We start from the raw sequence: 22,931 nt of genomic DNA, 5'->3' as shown, positions 1-22,931 counted from the left end.
ATGGTGGTGTGCGCCTGCAGTCCCAGCTACTTGGGAGGCTGAGGCAGGAGAATCAGTTGAACCCGGGAGGCAGAGGTTGCAGTGAGCCAAAATTGTACCACTGCACTGTAGCCTGGGTGACAGAGTGAGACTCCATCTCAAAAAAAAAAAAAAAAAAGAAAAGAAAAAAGAAAAGAAATATGGGAGCTACAATTCAAGATTTCAAGATGAGAATTGGGTGGGGACAGAGCCAAACCATATCACATCTCTAAAAAATTAGGACTCTTTTTGTAAGCGTATAACCACAGTATCCTTATCATACAAAAAATGAATAATTACTTAATAATAAAAATTGTGTCAGTGTTCAAATATCCCTGGTTGTTTCATTTTTAAAACTTTTGATTTATTTAAATCAGGATCCAAATGAGTTTCACAAGTTGCTTTTGGTTGATATGTCTCTTAAGGCACTTTTCCATTTCCCCCCAGAGTTTCCATATTCCTCCTATATCCTCCACCATATACATCCTCCAGACATTTCCTATGTCTTCCACTATTATATCTGCCTTTTCCAGTAGATTATTTATGTTATGGTTATAAGAGCTGTGTTGAGTCTTTGCTAGTTCCACGCTCTGGGTCATCTTTGCATCCACTTATATTGATTATTTTTCCTCTTGATTGTAGGTCATTGTCCTATTCAGCCCAGGCTGCTATAACAGAATACCATAGACTGGTGACTTAAACAACATAAATTTATTTTTCACAGTTCTGGAGGCTGGGAAGTCTCCAAGATGAAGGTGCTGGCTAAGGCCCTGCTAGGGTCATCTTCTTGGTTTGCAGATGGCCACCTTCTTGCTGTATCCTCACATGATAAAGGGACCATTTCTCCCAAGTCTCTTCTTACAAGGGCACTAATCTCATTCATGAAGATGGAGCCCTCCTGACCTAATCACCTCTCAGATGGCCCACCTCCAGATACCTTCAGACTGGGGATTTCAACATAAGAATCTGGGGCAGGGGGTATAACATTCAGTCTATAGCAGTATGGTATATTATTTTCTGTATATAGTGTTGGAGTTTGCTAGTATATTTTTCAATATTTTTGCATCCCTCATGTTCATGAGTGATATTGGTTTGTAGTTTTTGTCTGGGGGTGTGTGTGTCATTTTTATCAGGTTGAGGAATCAGTGTCATTCTTCATAAAAGGAATTAAGGGGTTCTTCTGCCTTTAAAATGCTTTGGAATAATTTGTAGAGCACTCTGGGACTATCTGACCTTTAAAGATTTGGTAAAATTCCCTTGTGAAATTATCTGGGCCTGATCCTTTTGTTGTGGTATAGTTCCTTAGTAAATTTCTCTGTTTTTCTGTGGAAATAGGTATGTTTAAGTGTTGTAACTTTAATGGTGTCATTTCTGGCAAACATTTCACTAAGATGCTATCCATTTCATGCATTTTTTATTTGCACAGACATCTGCAAATCAGCCTCTTGTAATGTTTAACATTTCTTCTGTTACAATGGTTATTTGCCTCTTGTAATTTTGTGTTTGTGCTTTCTCCCTTTTTCTTTCTGATCAAGGTAGCTAGTAATTTTTCTAGTTTATTCATTTTTTAAGAATTAGGCTTTTGGCCGGGCGCGGTGGCTCAAGCCTGTAATCCCAGCACTTTGGGAGGCCGAGACGGGCGGATCACGAGGTCAGGAGATCGAGACCATCCTGGCGAACACGGTGAAACCCCGTCTCTACTAAAAATACAAAAACTAGCCGGGCGACGTGGCGGGCGCCTGTAGTCCCAGCTACTCGGGAGGCTGAGGCAGGAGAATGGCGTGAACCCGGGAGGCGGAGCTTGCAGTGAGCTGAGATCCGGCCACTGCACTCCAGCCTGGGCGACAGAGCGAGACTCCGCCTCAAAAAAAAAAAAAAAAAAAAAAAAAAGAATTAGGCTTTTGTCTGGGCATGGTGGCTCACGCCTGTAATCCCAGCACTTTAGGAGGCCGAGGTGGGCGGATCACCTGATGTTGGGAGTTTGAGACCAGCCTGGCCAACATGGTGAAACCCCATCTCTACTAAAACTACAAAAATTAGCCAGGTGTGGTGGTGGGCGCCTGTAATCCCAGCTACTCCGGAGGCTGAGGCAGGAAAATCACTTGAACCTAGGAGGTGGAAGTTGCAGTGAGCCGAGATCACAGCATCGCACTCCAGCCTGGGCAACAAAGCAAGACTCTGACTCAAAACAAACAAAAAAACAAAAAAGAAAAAAAAAGGTTTTGATTTATTCATTAATCACTCATTTTTCTCTTCTATATTTCATTTATTTCTGCCTTTAACTTTATTTTTTTCTTCTTTGTGCTTTTCTTAGTTTACTTTGTTTTTCCTTTCCAGTTTTTTGAGTTGGGAATTTAATTCATTATTTTCCTTCTTTCATTTTCACTGACAAATATGTTTGATGCAATGAATTTTCCTCTGATCACTGTTTTAACTACATCCCATTGACTCTGATATATATGTAGTGTTTTGCTGTCATTATAAAACTGCCTTTGCAAAAGTTGTAACACTGAAAGAGATCTGACCTAACCAACTCTATTTTGCCTTTAACCTCCAAACTGCCTCTGGTCACTTCCGATTGTGGGCCAAGATAACTTTGTGAGTTTTTTTTTTTTTTTTGAGATGGAGTCTCCCTCTGTCACCCAGGCTGGAGTGCAGTGGCGTGATCTTGGCTCACTGCAACCTCCGCCTCCCAGATTCATGCCATTCTCCTGCCTCACCCTCCCGACTAGCTGGGACTACAGGCGCCCACCACCATGCCCGGCTAATTTTTTGTATTTTTAGTAGAGATGAGGTTTCACCATGTTAGCCAGGATGGTCTTGATCTCCTGACCTCGTGATCTGCCTGCCTCAGCCTCCCAATGTGCTGGGATTACAGGCGTGAGCCACCACGCCTGGCCTAGGGAGTTTATAGTTTAAATGATAATCACCCCTTCCAAAACTAAGCTCCCTTTTTTTTTTTTTTTTTTGAGACGGAGTCTTGTTCTGTCGCCCAGGCTGGAGTACAGTGGCGCGATCTCAGCTCACTGCAAGCTCTGCCTCCCAGGTTCATGCCATTCACCTGCCTCAGCCTCCCGAGTAGCTGGGACTACAGGTGCCCGCCACCATGAATGGCTAATTTTTTGTATTTTTAGTCGAGCCTGGGTTTCACCGTGTTAGCCAGGATGGTCTCGATCTCCTGACCTCATGATCCGCCTGCCTCGGCCTCCTAAAGTGCTGGGATTACAGGTGTGAGCCACCGTGCCTGGCCCTAAACCGCCTTTTTAAAACTAATGAAAAGGGCTAGGAGCAGTGGCTCATGCCTGTAATCCTAGCACTTTGGGAGGCCGAGGCAGGCAGAAAACTAATGAAAGGCCACCAGGTTAGGACGATAAGAGAGGTCTAAATTCTGCTAAGATGTAGGTGTAGTTGGCAGGGCATGGTGACTCACACCTCTAATCCCAGCACTTTGGGAGGCTGAGGTGGGTGGATCACCTAAGGTCAAGAGTTCAAGACCAGCCTGATCAATATGGGGAAACCCCGTCTCTACTAAAAATACAAAAATTAGCTGGGGGTGGTGGTGGGCACCTGTAGTTCCAGCTACTCAGGAGGCTGAAACAGGAGAATTGCTTGAATCTGGGAGGTGGAGGTTGCAGTGAGCCAAGATCATGCCACTGCACTCCAGCCTGGGTGACAGAGTGATACTCTGTCTCAACAACAACAACAACAACAAAATTACACTAGTTGTTCCAGAGGTCAAAAGTTTGCAACTTCCCCAATTATTCCTGTAAATAAAATCACTATAGTACAACCTAAGGTTAGCCTTTTAAGATGTTTTCAGAGTTTGGTATTTCTGATTACCAGATGATTCCACCTAGACCAGCGATTCCTCTGTGGGCCCACGCCTCACCTCCCAGAATTGGACTCAGCACAGGAGTACCTTCTATCCACATGCCTCTGATTGCATCCCCAACCAATTAGCAGCACCCATTCCCTAGCTCCCTGCCCTCCAAACTATCTTTGGGAAAACCCTAGACTCTGAATTTTTGGGGAGGCCAATGTAAGTAGTGACAAAACTGGCTCTACATGCATTAAACTTTGTCTCTATTGCAATCCCCCTCTCTTGATAAATAGGCTGTATCTAGGTAGCAGGCAGGAAGACCCTGTTGGGCACTTACAATTATTATTATTTTGTATTTTGTAATTTAAATTTGTATTTTTGTATTTCCCCTTTTATTTAAGAGTAGTTTGAGTTTTAGATGTACATTTACCTATTTTTTAATCCTTATCCTCAGTGGTTTTACTAAAGTTTTCCCAGTTATCACTTAGTTGGATGAAATACATCATCTAGTAGATTCTCAAGACTGAATCTGATGGGTGTAGAATTCAGTAAGTTACTGTAATTATTATTATTATTTTTGAGATGGAGTCTTGCTTTGTTGCCCAGGCTGGATTGCAATGGCACGACCTTGGCTCACTGCAACCTCCACCTCCTGGGTTCAAGCGATTCTCCTGCCTCAGTCTCCCAGGTAGCTGGGATTATGGGCGTGCACCACTACGCCCAGCTAATTTTTTGTACTTTTAGTAGAGATGGTGTTTTGCCATGTTGGCCAGGCTGGTCTCAAACTCTGGACCTCAGGTGATCTGCCCGCCTCAGCCTCCCAAAGTGTTGGGATTACAGGTGTAAGCTACTGCACCTGGCCTGCTGTATGTTGAAAATTGTTTTTCTCTAGCCTTGATATATGAAGAACAGCTTGGCTGGATATAAAATCCTTGGTTCACACTTTAGTTCATGCGTTGTTTTTTTTTCTTTTTTTTCTTTTTTAATGCTGTTTCATTGTTATCTTGCTTTGTTTATTGATTTTTTATAAATAGGATGCCACTCTAATTCTTTTGGTTTTGTACGTTATTAGATCTTCTTGTCTGGAGGGCTTTTATCATTGTCTTTGAAATCTAATAGTTTTACTGGTACATGTCTTGGGATTTATTGTTTTGGGTTAATTTTCCCAGGTATCTAGTGAGTCCTTTCTTTTTTTTTTTTTTTTCTTTTTTTTTTTTTTTATACTTTAAGTTCTAGGGTACATGTGCATAACGTTTATATCATGTATAACTCCCCAATGCAGTCCCTCCCTTCTCCCCCCTCCCAGTGAGTCCTTTCAATATGTAGATTCAGGTATTTTCCTGTTTCTAGAATTTTTTCTTAGATCAAACATTTTAAATTTCAGCTCTATTCCATTGTTTTGTTTTTATTTCAGGCACTCCAATAATAGAACTATGTAATTCCTTCTTTGTCTGTCTCCTGTTTTCTTACTTTCTCTCTGATCCTTTTTATTTATTTCTTTATGCCATTTCTTATCCTCTTCATTGCTTTCCTGACTTTTTTTTTTTTTTTTTGAGATGGAATTTTGCTGTTGTTGCCCAGGCTGGAGTGCAATGGCATGATCTCGGCTCACTGCAACCTCCGCCTCCCAGGTTCCAGTGATTCTCCTGCCTCAGCCTCCTGAGTATCTGGGATTACAGGCATGCGCCACCATGCCCAGCTAATTTTTGTATTAAGTAGAGACAGCGTTTCTCCATGTTGGTCAGGCCGGTCTCAAACTCCCGACCTCAGGTGATCTGCCCACCTCAGCCTCCCAAAATTCTGGGATTACAGGTGTGTGCCACCGTGCCTGGCCACTTTCCTGATTTTTAAAATGCCTTTTATTAAATTTTAATTTAAATCTATTATCCCTTGGGTGCCTTATGATTTATTTATTTCTGAGATAATTTTGTCTTTTTCTTGTATTTTTTTCTGGAGTTCAATCAACAATCTTTTTACTCCTCCTTGCTTTTTGTCCATTTCTATTTGCATGTTTGAATTTCTGATTCAAGGTATTTTAGATTAATGGGTCATGATGGGAATGGGTTAGTTATCAAGACAGTGGGCCTGTTATGAAAGCCAGTTTAGCGTACTCTAGCCTCTTGCCATGTGATGCCTCTGACCATCTCAGGACTCTGCAGAGAGTCCTCCCAACAGCAAGAAGGCCCTCACCACGTGTGGCTCCTTAACCTTGGATTTCCCAGCCTCCAAAACTGTAAGAAATACATTTCTTTGTATTATAAATTACCCAGTCTATAGTATTCTGTTATAGGAACAGAAGATGGACCAAGACAAACACCCAGTTGCCATTGGGTAGTCCTGTTATCATTTCTGCCTTTTTTTCCCCCAGAAAGCATGCATTTTGAAGGCTACCCTTTGAATTCTGTCTATCCCTTTGTTATTATTATTACTATTTTTTTTTTTTTTTTTTTTTTTGAGACGGAGTCTCGCTCTGTCGCCCGGACTGGAGTGCAGTGGCCGGATCTCAGCTCACTGCGAGCTCTGCCTCCCGGGTTTACGCCATTCTCCTGCCTCAGCCTCCCGAGTAGCTGGGACTACAGGCGCCCGCCACCTCGCCCGGCTAGTTTTTTTTTTTTGTATTTTTTAGTAGAGACGGGGTTTCACAGTGTTAGCCAGGATGGTGTCGATCTCCTGACCTCGTGATCCGCCCTTCTCGGCCTCCCAAAGTGCTGGGATTACAGGCTTGAGCCACCGCGCCCGGCCTACTATTTTTTTTTGAGACAGAATTTTGCTCTTGTTGCCCAGGCTGGAGTGCAGTGGCGCGATCTCAGATCACCGCAACCTCTGCCTCCCGGTTCAAGCGATTCTCCCGCCTCAGCCTCCCAATTAGCTGGGATTACAGGCATGTGCCACCACGCATGGCTAATTTTGTACTTTTAGTAGAGACAGGGTTTCTCCGTGTTGGTCAGGCTGGTCGCAAAGTCCCGACCTCAGGTGATCCACCCGCCTTGGCCTCCCAAAGTGCTGGGATTACAGGCATGAGCCACCGTGCCCGACCGTACCTATCCCTTTACATTCCATGTGGTTTGAAATTTCTTTATAATAGTCCCTACTGTGACCTGCTCAGACACTTTTTAAAGAATTTTCTATGTTTGGGTATACTTAATCATCTGACAATAATTCTAGACCAGTGTAGGCCCCTTTCATTAGCTGCCCTCTGTATCGTCCCAATTGTTTCTAGGGAACTGGGTCTGCCTTTTTTCTCTACAAATACTTGTTGTAGGGTGAGGACAGGACCATGAGAAAAATCCAGGATTTTCTGACTTTCCTCTTTTTAGTTACAGTTTTGAAAAGTGATTACAGTTCTCTGTTTTATTTTCTGTCTTCGGGTTATAGAAAGTCTGCCTTTTGAGTACATTTACTTCTCCTTTCTCATTGTTTTATATCACTTTGGGAGGAAGTATTGGGAGACAGGTAACTGGAGGCCTCTATTATTTTCAGTTACCCCAAAAGCTAACTTAAAAACAAACAAATATGAAATTAGCTGGGTGTGGTGGTGCACCCCTGTAATCTCAGCTACTCGGGAGGCTGAGGCAGGAGAATCAGTCAAATATGGGAGGCAGAGGTTGCAGTGAGCAGAGATCGTGCCACTGCATTCCAGCCTGGGTGACAGAGAGAGACTCCCTCTCAAAAAATCCCACAAAAAACAAATATGATTAAGGTGTTCTTCTGTTCTTGCTCTTGCTTGGGGAGAAGTATAAACTGGCCAAATGGTACTTAACAAAGTCCTATTAATTAAGGACATTTAAAAATTATATAATAGTTGTTATTGGTCAGGCACAGTGGCTCACACCTGTAATCCCAGGACTTTGGGAGACCAAGGTAGGTGGATCACAAGGTCAAGAGATCCAGACCAGCCGGGCCAACTTGATGAAACCCCAACTCTACTAAAAACACAAAAATTAGTTGGGCATGGGGGTGCGCGCCTGTAGTCCCAGCTACTCAGGAGGCTGAGGCAGGAGAATCGCTTGAACGCAGGGGGCGGAGGTTGCAGTGAGCGGAGATTGCGCCCCTGCACCCCTGCCTGGCGACAGAATGAGACTCCATTTTCTTTCTTTCTTTTTTTTTTTTTTTGAGATGGAGTCTCGCTCTGCCGCCCAGGCTGGAGTGCAGTGGCCGGATCTCAGCTCACTTCAGCTCACTGCAAGCTCTGCCTCCAGGGTTTACGCCATTCTCCTGCCTCAGCCTCCAGAGTAGCTGGGACTACAGGCGCCCGCCACCACGCCCGGCTAGTTTTTTGTATTTTTTAGTAGAGACGGGGTTTCACCGTGTTAGGCAGGATAGTCTCGATCTCCTGACCTCGTGATCCACCCGTCTCGGCCTTCCAAAGTGCTGGGATTACAGGCTTGAGCCAGCGCGCCCGGCCGAGACTCCATTTTCAATAAGCTTGCCTGGGAAACAGAGCTTTTAAAAAGCTATTTGTAACTTAAATAATAAAGTAGCCTGATGTTAGCTAAAACTCTCTCTGAGGTCGGATGATTGCATTTGCGAAGTCCTATGATGTCATATGGGAGGCAAATATCTGTAGTTTCTTAGTTCTGCTCTGACATGTGTGTCATCAGGAATAATCTCTTTGGCTCTGGTGTATTTGGCACTGACACTATCTCCCTCTCAAAATCTCTCCCATGTTGTTTGCACTGGAACAGCCTCCCCACCCCTTCATTCTGTCATCCCTCTCTCTTGCCTTAACCCACACTTCTTCATGATGTTGATACTGTATTTGATATCCAAAAATGACAGCATAGTTCAGCTTTGGGGTTCAAAGTGATGTTGAGTTTTTGTGGGTTACAGCAGCTTGTTTTAATAAGAAATACGGTTTTTGCTCATCTTGTCTGCAGAGAGGGACGGTATGGAAATTGCGAGTAAGGGGAACCTTATATTTTAATGTGTCATCAAGCATCTGGTTTAGCAGGGGAAAAAGACGCCCTTTACTGCAAATCATGTTTCCATTTTGCAATTCCAGAATGGAATGCTCACAGCCTCATCCCCAGAGAGGCTGACACACTCTGGCATCCTGATGACACTGGGTCTGGCATAGACCAAGACAACACTGGTGGCTGCCAGTCAAGGGGCCATGCCTGTAAATGGTCATTTCAACAGTGGAGAGGGATTGGACGCATCCCTCAGTCTTCCCTCGCGTGGCATCCTTTGTGATGCAATGCTTAGATCTTCATGACTGCCAGCCACAGTTGGGTACAGGCTGGTGTGAAGGAAAGGAAAGTGAGAGCCTCTGGGGAAATCTTATCAGTTAGCTTTTGCAACATCACAAACCACCCCAACACTTAGTGGTTTAAGACAAGAGTTTATTTATTTAGCTTTTGATCCTGTGGGTTGGCAACTTGGGAAGGACTTAGCTGCCCCTCTGGGTGGTTCTCTTGGTCTCAGCTGAGATCCCTCATGTGTCGGTGTTCAGCTGTGGGCTGGCGAGCTACCAGCTACCACTCACCAGCCATGAAAACAAGGGAATATGCTGACTCTGTAGTCTCTGAACAAGGCAAATTTAGATTGGCTCTTGGGTAAAGGCCTGTCCAACTAGATTAGCCCCGTTGGTCCTTGGGCCTCACCACTCACCATTACCCAGTCCTTGCTTAGTGGTGTCATCACTGTTCAGAGCTCTGGGATATCTCACAGAATCGTGGGTATGATCTGGATAGTGGAGCAATGGAAATAACTTTCTAGCGATCTGGTAAACTCTCTCCAGATAGGATGCCTCAGAAGGTAGCGAGTTTCAGTGAGTTTCCCATCACTGGAAGTATTCAAGCAGACTCAGAGATCCCATGAATATTCTAGGTTCTGGTTTAGAGGTTCATAACTTGGAAAGCCAACCTGCCAAGGTACCTGGCCTCTGTCCCTGAAGAATCAGATTCCAGCTCATGAGCTAGAAACTTTATGACCTGGCTAAACCATCCTAGGACATGATTTCCTGAGACCTCCCCATTAAAGAGCAGTGTAGGCTGGGTGCGGTGGCTCATGCCTGTAGTCCCAGCACTTTGGGAGGCCGAGGCGGGCAGATCACGAGGTAAAGAGATTGAGACCATCCTGGTCACCAAGGTGAAGCCCTGTCTCTACTAAAAATACAAAAATTAGCTGGGCGTGGTGGTGTGCGCCTGTAATCCCAGCTACTCAGGAGGCTAAAGCAGGAGAATTGCTTGAACCTGGGAGGTGGAGGTTGCAGTGAGCCGAGAGCCCCACACTGCACTCCAGCCTGGCAACAGAGTAAGACTTTCTTAAAACAAAAAACAAACAAACAAAAAACAAAAGAGCAGTGCAGGGCTACAGAGCTATCCTCTCTCCCCAGTTTGGCTGCAGCCCTTCCCACCTCCCCAGCCACACTGTGTCCCTCTCCACCTGGCCCTGTGTCACTCTCTACCTGACCCTGTATCCCTGTCTACCCAGCCCTCTGTCTGCTCCCTGACTCAACTGCTTGTGCTACCCCAGTGCCTACTCCACTTCTGACCCTGCCAATCTGAGCCGTCCCCTAGGTCCACCTGCCATTCACAATTCTCTGTCACTCAGGCTGTAGTGCAGTGGCACAATCTTGGCTTACCACAACCACTGCCTCCTGGGTTCAAGTGATTCTCCTACCTCAGTCTCCTGGGTAGCTGGAATTACAGGTGCCTGTCACCATACCTGAATAATTTTAGTATTTTTAGTGGAGATGGAGATTTTTGGCCAGGTTAGTCTCAAACTCCTGACCTCAAGTGATCTGCCTGCCTCAGGCTCCCAAAGTGCTGGGATTATAGGCATGAGCCCCCGTGCCTGGCCATAGTCCTTCTCAATTCTAATAACCTGTGACAGAGCTTGACACTTGGATGGCAGGAAGTCTAGGCTGCAATTAGGTGATAATTTGTTGGTGGTGGTAGCGATGGGAATCTGAAACAACAACTTATTAACGTTGGAACCAATGAATGGAGTGAACTCACTTTACTATTCCTTTAATTGAACAAATATTTATTGGGTTCCAGTGCAAAGAGTCCTGAACCAGGAGAAAGAAGACCTAGGTTTGGATCTCAGCTCTGCCAGCCTATCAGTCAGAGTTGAGTCAGGAGATGAAAAGCTTCCAGTTTTTTTTGTTTTTGTTTGTTTGTTTTTGTTTTGGAGATGGAGTCTCATTTTGTCACCCAGGCTGGAGTGCAGTGGCAAGATCTTGGCTCCCTGCAACCTCCACCTCCCGGGTTCAAATGATTCTCTTGCTTCCACCTCCCGAGTAGCTGGAACTACAGGCGCCCGCCACCATGCCTGGCTAATTTTTGTATTTGTAGTAAATACGGGCTTTCACCATGTTGGCCAGGCTGATTGCGAACTCTTGACCTCAGGTGATCGGCCTGCCTTGGCCTCCCAAAGTGCTAGGATTACAAGCGTGAGCCACTGCTCCCAGCCAAACTTCCCAGTTATTTTAATAAAATTCGATATATGAAGAATTGTTATCTATGTAAGTAGAAAGGCAAAAAGCAAACTCTCAGGTATCATGGAAGGTAGCAACTTCAGAAAGCAGCTACCACCCTTAAGCCTGGGGGAGGAAAGAGTAGAAATTGAAATTATTAAAATTTGGAAGCTTATGGCCGGGCACGGTGGCTCATGCCTGTAATCCCAGGACTTTGGGAGGCCAAGGTGGGCAGATCACGAGGTCAGGAGATCGAGACCATCCTGGCTAACATGGTAAAACCCCGTCTCTACTAAAAATACAAAAAAAATTAGCCGGGTGTGGTGGCAGGCACCTGTAGTCCCAGCTACTTGGGAGGCTGAGGCAGGAGAATGGCGTGAACCCAGGAGGTGGAGCTTGCAGTGAGCTGAGATCCGGCCACTGCACTTCAGCCTGGGGGACAGAGCGAGACTCCATCTCCAAAAAAAAAAAAAAATTGGAAGCTTAGAGGAGCCCCACAGAAGTGAACCTCAGAGCTCCATGGAGGGGGATCCAGGTGGCTGGAACTGACGTGTCTGAGGGAGCACCATGTGACTGGCTCTGCAGGAATCAGTAAAATTGCACACTTGGTTCTTTCACTGCTGAGGGAGGGAACTGCTACTGCCTGGGTGAAGCAGTGGGCCAGGGTGCTGCTCACAGAAACAAGAAACAGACCGGAAGGAGTGTGTTCCCTGTCCTTCTTCCTCCTCTGGCCTCTGGTCCCTCCTGGCAGAGCTTCTTGAAGAGCAGTTGGCAAAGCAGAAATGCAGTTTGCAGAGTCCTCCAACATCTGAATGTGGGGGATTTGGAGATGACAAGCAATAACTCAAGCAATAACTCAATAACCGGCCCAGCCTGTCATGAGCAGAAGGATGAATATGTCAGTTCTGTTTCTGATCACTGGGTCATGAGAGCAGGGAATCTCTAAGGTTTTCCCAGTCCTGATGTTCTACAAGATTGGAATTTTCTACATCAAAATTTCTAGGTGTCCTCAAAGGTGGAGGAAAGGAAGAAATAGGAGGCTAAGGGGAGGGTGTGAAAGAAGAGTCATCATTTTACTCAAACCCCACAGAACAGCCAGGTGCTTGGTGCTGTGAAGGTCTCTTGCCAGAGGAGAAGGCAAGCAACCTCTGACAGATCTCTTTCCTGGGCTACAGCTGTTTGTTTGTATTAAAACGGGAACATGGTAACAGAGCTATTAGTAGCTCCATGCTCAGCTGTGTAAGGTAGGGAGTTAGAACACTGAATTCAGTCACCGGAGAAAGAAGCTGAGGTCTCCTGATGGCCCTAGGATGAGGGCTGGGCCATCTGTGAATAGCAACGGGCTTAGGTCGCTGGGTTTGTCCATCAACCATGGGAGCTGTGGGTCCCCCTTGACGAGCAAACACAACTTGGACCACGTCCTCCACTGATGCGGAACCGGACTGCCCGAGGCCTCTGTGGCTGGGGAGCAATGCCATGGCAGAAAACGCAGTTCTGAACTGAGCTTGCTGGCCTGGTCTGGTCCAGTCTGGAGAAGCCATTCAGAGCCTGTAGGGCCCTGGTAGAGATGAGAGGAGGCAAGCCTGTGTGAAGCCAGTTCTGATTCCAGCCTTGGAACTGGAAGACTGTGGGATGTTGGGTAAATCATTTCCAACCTCCAGGCCTCAGCTTCCTCATCTGTAAAAAGAGGCTTTGGAGAGGGTGGTCTTCAAGCTTCTTCCAGCACTAATAATCTAAATTATTCTATGTAGGAGAAATATCAGAATTTATTAAACTTATAAAACGATACAATTCTATCACGTTGCAAAAAAATATAATTTTTTCTTTTCTTTTTTTTTTTTTGAGACGGAGTCTCGCTCTGTCACCCAAGCTGGAGTGCACTGGCCAGATCTCAGCTCACTGCAAGCTCCGCCTCCCGGGTTCACGCCATTCTCCTGCCTCAGCCTCCCGAGTAGCTGGGACTACAGGCGCCCGCCACCTCGCCCGGCTAGTTTTTTGTATTTTTTAGTAGAGACGGGGTTTCACCGTGTTAGCCAGGATGGTCTCGATCTCCTGACCTTGTGATCCGCCCGCCTCGGCCTCCCAAAGTGCTGGGATTTACAGGCTTGAGCCAGCGTGCCCGGCCAAGATAATTTTTTCAATAGAGAATAAAAACTCTAATAGAAAACATGATGTGACTGCCTAACATATCAACAAATCCCAATAGATCATTACTAGGCTATACTCACAGAGAAGTATGGGGTAAAGACATTGTGCAAGCTGCAAAACCTCTCTAAGCCTTCATCTTATTGTTGATGAAACGAGACCTGTGTGATTTTTCTTTTTTCTTTTTTTTTGAGACGGAGTTTTGCTCTTGCTGTCCAGCCTGGAGTGCAATGGCACGATCTTGGCTCACTGCAATCTCTGCCCGCCGGGTTCAAGCGATTCTCCTCCCTCAGCCTCCGGAGTAGCTGGGATTACAGGCGCCTGCCACCACGCCCAGCTAATTTTTTGTATTTTTAGTAGGGACGGCGTTTCACTAGGTTGGCCAGGCTGGTCTCGAACTCCTGACCTCAGGCGATCCACCCGCCTCAGCCTCCTAAAGTGCTGGGATTACAGGCAGGAGCCACGGTGCCCGGCCAAGACCTATGTGATCTTGTCTCCGATTCCTCAGCTCCCTTCCCCTCTGTACTCCATGTGCAGTGTATAAAATGAGGCATCAGCCTGGCCTAGACTTCATGGTCCTAGCAATGTCTTTCACCTGCTCCGCCCATGGTGGCTTCTGCAGTCTTGCTGCTGTGTTGCTTCTCATGTCTCCATTTCCCCTTCTCTTGCAGGCCCGCGCATAGGGCCCATGTCCCCAGTTATGCTCTTGGTCATCTTGGCCATGGCTCTGGCTACCCATTTCTGCTTGGCTGCCTCAGCCACAGTGATTAGTCACCTGGCCTAAACTTGCACTTTCCACTCTCCTCCCTGATCAAGGAGGGGGATCACATGAGCTGGTACCTTCCAAACCAGCTTTAGTTGCCAACAACTAGAAAAACCATGCTCTGTTATAGAACTAAATCAATAAGAGATAAAGACAGGAAGTTATCTTTGAATTCTTTGCAAAAATCTTCCCAAGGTGGTAGCATCACATTGTTCATTGAATGCAGCATCTCCATCCTTCCTCCTGGCTCTCTGGTGGACTCTGGCCAAACCACTTATGTGCATTTATGGGCTTTGGCAGTTCATCTGCTATTAAAAAAAAAAAAAAAAGGACAAAACATATCTCATAGCTTTGCCCTAAGTATGAAAGAGGACATGAGCATCTAACAGAGCTTGGCACATTAAAAAAACAAAAACAAAAACTCAATGTTGGCTGGGCACGGTGGCTCATGCTTGTAATCCAGCACTTTAGGAGGCCAAGGTGGGGGGATCACCTGAGGTCAGGAGGTCGAGACCAGCCTGCCCAACATGGTGAAACCCCGTCTCTACTAAAAATACAAAAATTAGCTGAGTGTGGTGGCACACACCTATAGTCCCAGCTACTCAGGAAGCTGAGGCAGGAGAATCACTTGAACCTAGGAAGCAGAGATTACAGTGAGCCCAGATCATGCCACTGCACTCCAGCCTGGGCGACAGAGTGAGACTCTGTCTCCAACAAACAAATAAACAAAGAAACAAAAAACTCAGTGTTTATGAAATGCGTTAATAAGAAGTGAATTAGGCCGGGCATGGTGTTTCATGCCTGTAATCCTAGCACTTTGGGAGGTTGAGGCGGGCGGATCAGCTGAAGTCAGGAGTTTGAGACCAGCCTGGCCAACATGGTGAAACCCCATCTCTACTAAAAATACAAACATTAGCCAGGCATGGTGGCACGTGCCTGTAGTCCCAGCTCCTCGGGAGGCTGAGACAGAAGAATCGCTTGAACCCGGGAGACGGGGGTTGCAGTGAGCTGAGATCGCACCACTGTACTCCAGCCTGGGCGACAGAATGAGACTGTCTCAAAAAAAAAAAAAAAAGTCAGTCCCTGCACACCTGAGGCCTTTCTCACCTCTGTCATCTGAAGCTGTAGTTACATTGGCTTAAACTGCCCCATTCTGAGCACTGTGGGGTGCCGCTGCCTTCCCAAAGACATGTCTAAATGCCTCAGCTTTACATTTCCCCCAGCTTCTTTTGACTCCAAGTTTCTTCTATAAGATCTTAATTGGTTTGTGTCCCCACGAAATTCATATGTTGAAATCCTAACCTTAGTACCTTAGAATGTGATTGCCTTTGGAGATAAGACCTTTCAAGAGGTAATTAAGGTAAAATGAAGCCGTATGGGGGCGCCTGATCCAACATGACTGTTGTCCTTAGAAGAACAGAGTAGGAGGTCGGGCACAGTGGCTCACGCCTGTAATCCCAGCACTTTGGGAGGCCAAGGCGGGCAGATCACGAGGTCAGGAGATCAAGACCATCCTGGCTAACACGGTGAAACCCCGTCTCTGCTAAAAATACAAAAAAATTAGCCAGGCTTGGTGGCGGGCGCCTGTAGTTCCAGCTACTCTGGAGGCTGAGGCAGGAAAATGGCGTGAATCCGGGAGGAGGAGTTTGCAGTGAGCCGAGATCTCACCACTGCACTCCAGCCTGGGCGACAGAGCAAGGCCCCGTCTCAAAAAAAAAAAAAAAAAAAAAAAAGCTTAGGACATAGAGGGACACAGAGGGAAGACCATGTGAAGACATGGGGAGAAGACTGCCCTCCACAAGCCAAAAAGAGGACACAGAAGACACCAACCTGGCCAACACCTTGATCTTGAACCTCCAGCCTCCAGGATGAGGAGACAGTAACTGTTACTGAAGCCGGCGAATCTGTGGTGGTGTTACAGCAGCTGGAGCTGAGCAGAGCGGGCTCTCTTCTCTGCTCAGAGCATTCACACTCTCCCAGAAGCCCCAATCACCCCGGGCATGTGTGGGCCACAGAGTTGACAGTTTCTGGAGGGTGGTTTCCGGAAAGTGGTTTCTGGAGGGTGCTTTATGGATTTTACGTCACAGCAGCGCACACAGCTGAAGATGGAAGATCGCACATATCCCCCCTGCCAAGTCGCCTGTGCCGCCGCCATTTTGGTGAGCCATCCTCTCTCCCTCCCTCCCGCCCAGTCCTCAGGAGTTGCCCCTAGTTCTTTTCCTCCCTTTGCCAGGGCTTTCCCTGTGTTTTGCCACCTGTTGAAGACTTGCCGCCATTCCCAATTGGCTCATTCAAAACGTTTTACTTAATAAGATTCGCCTTCTTAGAAAAAGTATTCTGTGACCAGGCATGGTGGCTTATGGCTTGAGCCCTAGAGGCAGAGGTTTCAGTGAGCCGAGATCACGCCACTGCACTTCGTCCAGTCTGAGTGACAGAGTGAAACTATCTCAAAAAAAGAAAAAGAAAAAGAAAAATTCTTCTGTGGTTCTTTGAGGAGGAAGAGGCAAACAGTCTTGTCTCTCATCCCTCCAAGCTTTTTTTTTTTTTTTTTTTTTTTTTTTTTGAGAAGGAGTCTCGCCCTGTCGCCCAGGCTGGAGTGCAGCGGCGCGATCTCGTCTCACTACAAGCTCCGCCTCCCGGGTTCACGCCATTCTCCTGCCGCAGCCTCCCGAGTAGCTGGGACTACAGGCGCCTGCCACCACGCCCGGCTAATTTTTGTATCTTTAGTAAAGACGGGGTTTCACCGTGTTAGCCAGGATGGTCTTGATCTCCTGACCTTGTGCTCCACCCACCTCGCCCTCCCAAAGTGCTGGGATTACAGGAGTGAGCCACCGCGCCTGGCCCAAACATTTTTTTTTTAACCTGGTAGTGGAATTCTTTTTTTTTTTTTTTTTTTTTAACATAAAACCAGACCTCATTTGTTTTCTTTCTTTCTTCTAAAAAAAAAAAAAAAAAGGAATACTTGTGCAGAACGTGCAGGTTTGTTACTAAGGTATATGTATGCTACGATGGTTTGCTGCACCTATTGACCCGTCCTCCAAGTTCCCTCTCCTCACTCCCAACCCCCAACAGGCCCTGGTGTGTGATGTTCCCCTCTCTGTGTCCATGTGTTCTCAATGTTAAACTGCCACTTATGAGTAAGAACATGCGGTGTTTGGTTTTCTGTTCCTGTGTTAGTTTGCTGAGGATGATGGCTTCCAGCTTCATCATCGCTGCAAAGGACATGAACTCATTCTTTCTTAGGGCTGCAAATTCTTTTTTCAAGCAATGTCTTATGCAGAAGCCCCATATATGAAACATATACACTTGTAAAAATTCGGGTGAAATTCACCTTACATAAAATTAACCATTTAAAAGTGAGCAATTCAGTGGCATTTAGTATATCACAATGCTGTGAAACCACCACTGCTCTTCAGTTCCAAAACATTTTCATCACCCTAAAATAAAATCCTGTGCCCATTAAGCCGACACTTCCCCTTCCCCCCGCCCCTGACAACAACCCGTCTGGTTTCTGTTTCTATGAATTTGCCTAACTGGCTGTTTCCTATCCATGGCATCGCAAAATCGATGACCTTTTGTGCCCGACTTCTTTCACTTCGGGTGAGGCTTTTGGAGCTTCTCCTCGTTGTAGCATGTGTCAGGACTGCATTCCTTTTCATGTCTGAAGAATATTCCATTGTATGGATAGACGGCATCTTGTTTATCCATTCATCTGGTGAAACATACACACTTCTGCTCTGTTCCATCCAGAAGCGGGGCACTGAGCTCCGCCTCCTCAACTAGCTTCCTCCACCACCTCCAAGGAGCTCCTAAGGGTCCTCTGAGCTTGGTAAGATGCGTGGTCTCCGGAAGCCTTTGATGAAATAAATGCTAATTTGTTTCCATGGAGTGGTCCTACCTTGTGGCAGGGGTAAGGAGCTTCCATTTGCCTGAAAGTCTCTGCCCTACACAAAAAATAGAAACTGGCTGCATGCATGCAAAGGATGGCTGAGTGGTAATAACTGGAGGAACTGCGGGCGGCCGGACGCTGCGGGGCAGGAGGGCCTTTGGGTCGGTACTCTCTGCCCCACCCGAGGTCCACAGGGCCTCCTCCACCCAGGGTGGGCCGGCAGGTCTGCCTATCAGCGATCTGGGCAAGCCTGCTGCTTTTTATGACCTCACTTGCCGAAACTCAAGCCACGCCTGGGTAAGTACATTCTGCACACTCCATAAACAGGTGCCAGACTGCCGCGTCATCACATTTTTGCAAGTTTTTTTTTTTTTTCTTTTTGTATGTGTGTTTCCACATTATTTACGGCGGAATTTGCCCAGGTGCAAACAGGAAGCCCTGGGAGCAGTTGTCCCATTTTTAGAAAGACAGGTTTGTTCCCGGCCCTACTGCATAAAGGGCAAGAGAGAAGTGAGAGGTTCCTGGCGGAAGGCTCCTTGCAAGGGACAGTTCTGAGCTGCTAGGTGCGGCCAATCAGATGGCAGGGGCCGCTTTAGTTTGGATAAGCCCTCTCCGAAAGGAGCCCTGCTGATGTAATAACGGGGAAAATCCCTGTGTGAAAGGCCCTGAAACTGACGGGCTGGGAAACGCTGATTCCCCGTGGGCAGGAACGCTTGTCTAATCGCGACGGCTCTGCACGGCTCCTGCCCAGGTATGAAGTGCAGCGGTTTGCACCAGTGCTAGGGCGGAGATGCACTGTTTGCCCGACTGTTTGGGGTGTGTCAGGGGCTCTGCTTAGAACTCGCACAATTCTGAACGGAGGAGGAGAAAGTCCAGTTACTGAAGGGCAGAATTTCCATGCGCCTGCAGCCTCCAAATCCAGACCACCCCCGAATGTAAGTAGGAGGCAGAGATGTGTGCACCTTCGGTTCTGTCTTGGGAAAGCCAGAGAGGGTGGTGGTTGCAGAGTTCCCTAGAAGAGGATTCCAGGAAGCCTCGGTGGTTTTACAATTTACACCTCACCAGGAGTTTTGCCGGTCTCTTTAGTCTGTTTGTTTAAAAACCTAGTTCAGATGCCTTGATTTTTAATAAGGTTATTGTATTTAATTTGGTTAATGATTGTCACAAATTAGTATTACATTCAGCCTGGAAGATACAAGGAAGTTAATAATTGATAAGGCAATGATTCTTCTAACACTCAATATTTTCTAATGAGGGATCATCTTCCAAATGAACATAAAAAATAAATGGAAGTGATTAATTTTAAATGCATGTAGATTTTTACATTCTCTGAGCATGTGGTTGTGTGTGTATGTGTGTGTGTGTCTACAGCAAAAGGCAAGAAAGGATTAAGGAGTCATATCCTTTTGATTAAAGGGTTAGGAGTGAAAGAATCGACTGCTGTCGGGACGTCACTCACAGTTTTCTCAGTTTGGAGGCATTTTAATTGGGCCTGTTCGAACCATTTTCTTTTCCAGTGATGGTTCAGTACACATAGTGCAGGGTGACTACGCAATCAATGTTGCTTAAATAAATAAGCAAGTCAATGGGTGAATTTTAAACTCTCTGAGGAAATATTATGATGAAAACCATATTTCCATGAAGAAATCTTCAATTAGAAGGATGGAGTTTGAGGTTTATTTCCAACTTTTGGCCTCCCCAAACTGGGTCTTTGGCAAGCTCCTTCCGTTCTCCAGCCTGAGTTCCCCCACTGGGTTAGACTGGTCATCTCTACGGCTCCAGCTCTGAAAGTCTATGATTCTTAAAGATTTTCTGTAATTTAGTTTTTCTAACTGGAAAAAGTGAAAGTAATACCTCTAGGCCTGAATATATGATAGCATCATATGGAATTCAGTTGGATGAGGTCAGTAAATGTACTGGGCTTCTCCGTGAATTGTGTGGGAAGCACCCTGATTACGATGATCATTAATAGGCCGGGTGTGGGGGCTCACACCTGTAATCCCAGCACTTTGAGAGGCTGAGGCGGGTGGATCATGAGGTCAGGAGTTCAAGACCAGCCTGGCCAAGATGATGAAACCCTGTCTCTACTAAAAATACAAAAATTAGCCAGGCGTGGTGGCGGGTGTCTGTAATCCCAGCTACTCTGGAGGCTTAGGCAGGAAAATCGCTTGAACCCAGGAGCCAGAGGTTGCAGTGAGTTGAGATCGCACCACTGCATTCCAACCTGGGTGACAGAGTGAGACTCCGTCTCAAAAAAAAAAAAAAAAAAAGAGAAAGAAAAAGAGAAAGAAAAAAATAGATCATTAATAAACCATGTCACTAAGTGAGCCCATGAAATGATTCTAGTTGACTTGGTAGTATGCTGCCTTACATGATCTCATCTGGTCCCAATCACCCATTTTCCTTAGCAAGAAAGCCATTCTGCCTTGATAGAAAGTGTGTGCAGAAGTGAAACTGATTTGATGAAACAAGTGTTTAGAGTAAAAAAAATAAAAACCATATGTTGTTGGAGAGCAGTGGATTTCACGCCTCCTGATGTCTGACACTGAGCTCTGCCGTCACCAACAGTGGGAAACCAGCCACACTCTGAATTTCCAAACTGAACACAATTAGAAACAGAAAATAATCTGACAAGCAGCATTCCTCAGGCTCTTTGGCAAACGGACCCCTTTTGTCACTCCGTTTGTATATATACGTATATGTGTACGCTGGCACTAGCTCAGAGTCAGTAACAAACCTGTTTTTCAGAAGTGTCTGCCAGCCCGGGGTGGGGAGTGAAAACACCAGCCCGTATTGGGAAAGAAACCTGGGTGGCAGCTCGCGAAAGAAAACCCTTCAAAAGTAATTTTCCATGATGTGGCTGTAGAGATAAACATTTCCCATCATCTGGCTTTTGAGTTTGGGGAGATGAGCAGACAGAAAAAACCTCAGATCTTTTTTCGTTTCACAGATGTTTATACCCTTTTGTTTCTTCCAGTCACCTCTCACAAAATTCTGGGGACGCTGGGTACCCTGAATCACCATGGGCAATGAGAACAGCACCTTGGACAACCAGGTGGGTGTCAGGAAGCTTCTCTCTCGAGATACATGGTGCTCTTGGCTGACCTTGACTAGGTTCTTCTTATAGCGTCTCATCTTCACCCAGGAAGGAGCAAGCCAAGACAGCTTCTGCATAGATGCGTGCAAGCATTTATGGATCTATGCAGCCATTTTTCATTTCATTGGAATTCTCTTACGATTAAGGCTAGCTCTAGTTAAGGCCAGAAACACTAATTCTACTTATTATTTATTATTATTTTTAAAGACATGGTCTTGCTCTGTCACCCAGGCTGGAATGCAGTAGCATGATCATAGCTCACTGCAGCCTCAAACACCTGGACTCAAGTGATGCTCCTGCCACACAGCCTTCCATAGCGATCCTCCTGCCACACAGCCTTCCACAGAGATCCTCCTGCCACAAAGCCTTCCAAGTAGCTTGAACTACAGGCATGTACCACCACACCTGGCTAATTTTTTAATGTTTAGGTTTTGTAGAGATGGGGTCTGGCTATGTTGCCCAGGCTGGTCTTGTACTCCTGGACGCAAGCAATTCTCCTGCTTTGGCTTCCCAAAGTGCTGAGATTACAAGTATGAGCCACCATTACAGGCATGAGCCACCAGGCCTGGCTTTACTTTTTATTCTGTCTTCTAAAACTGACCTAAGAGAGGTTGGCACATTTTTCCTAGGTTGTGTCCCTCAACTTACATGGATTTAGCAGAGGTTAAAATAAAACCTTTCCATGCTGCTCCCCCAAATAAGGCTATGGCCATTAAAAAATGATTTTGAAATCTCTCAGTGTTGGGCAGATTAAACGTAAGTGGTCATTCTCATGTTAAACAAGATGTTCACAATTGAAGAATGGACTTTAACTGCTTAATTGTGCATCGGCTGAGATATTACAACCTATTCAAATCTTTCATTATCTATTTTAAGTTTGAAAGTTTTAACTTAATGCCTTGGTGAACAAAATCAGGGAGACACTTTCCCATTTATCTCACACAAACTGGAAAGTTTGGATTAATGACATTGAGTTCCTTGAATGAGAAAATTGGATCTAAAAACCCTCATACTGTAATTCATTTTCCCTCTGCCTTTTTCTTCCGTGCAATTTTTTTTTTTTGGACAGAGTCTCTCTCTGTCACCAAGGCTGGAGTGCAGTGGCATAATCTCCATCTCCCGCCGGGTTCAAACGATTCTCCTGCCTCAGCCTCCCGAGTAGCTGGGATTACAGGGGCCTGCCAACATGCCCAGCTGATTTTTGTATTTTTAGTAGAGACGGGGTTTCACCATGTTGGCCAGGCTGGTCTCGAACTCCTGACTTCAGGTGATCCACCCTCCTTGGCCTCCCAAATTGCTGGGATTACAGGCATGAGCCACTGCACCTGGCCTCTACAATTTTCTTTTCTCAAGCAAGAAAACAAAGGGTCCAAAGAAAAGTTGTCAAACTCCAGTGTCTTTAGGGGCAGGCCAGAAACAATAATTGTGTTAAAAGACTGGGTCTGAGACAACAGGGAGAGGCAAATGCTCTGGCAAACAGGGAGTTCTTGTCCTACTGTCTAAAGACGGTAGCCACCATCAGCTCCAGTGGTCGATTGCCCTGTGGGAAGGTGGGCCCAATGTTCTGAGTTCAAAATAACTCAGAAACCCGTATTTTTCTATGAAATGTTAAGTTGTTAAATTTTTTTTTTTTTTTTTTTTTTTTTTTGAGACGGAGTCTCGCTCTGTCGCCCAGGCTAGAGTGCTGTGGCCGGATCTCAGCTCACTGCAAGCTCCGCCTCCCGGGTTCACGCCATTCTCCTGCCTCAGCCTCCCGAGTAGCTGGGACTACAGGCG

At 46.0% G+C, this 22,931-nt stretch overlaps 1 protein-coding gene across 12 annotated transcripts in view; it reads left to right on the top strand.

The window, feature by feature from the left end:
• Positions 1 to 22,931, top strand: part of TACC2 (transforming acidic coiled-coil containing protein 2) — a 273,260-nt gene that overhangs the window by 13,966 nt on the left and 236,363 nt on the right. For 3 of the 12 annotated variants that reach the window (XM_033180518.1, XM_033180552.1, XM_033180486.1), the window contains exons 1-2: positions 18,595 to 18,993; positions 21,036 to 21,113. The exons of 1 other annotated variant lie outside the window; for it this stretch is intronic. In XM_033180518.1, the coding sequence (XP_033036409.1) occupies positions 21,081 to 21,113 (33 nt within the window). In that variant the 5' untranslated portion in view covers positions 18,595 to 18,993; positions 21,036 to 21,080. Of the gene's footprint in view, positions 1 to 18,509; positions 18,994 to 21,035; positions 21,114 to 22,931 lie in introns of those variants that run through there. 8 more of the 12 variants (XM_033180534.1, XM_033180528.1, XM_033180494.1 and 5 more) reach the window with 6 other exon arrangements.

Source organism: Trachypithecus francoisi, unplaced genomic scaffold, assembly GCF_009764315.1.
Source record: "Trachypithecus francoisi isolate TF-2019V2 unplaced genomic scaffold, Tfra_2.0 Contig01579, whole genome shotgun sequence".
NCBI lineage: Eukaryota > Metazoa > Chordata > Mammalia > Primates > Cercopithecidae > Trachypithecus > Trachypithecus francoisi.
Note: the sequence above shows the minus strand (reverse complement) of the source record. Positions and strands in the feature narration are given on the sequence as shown.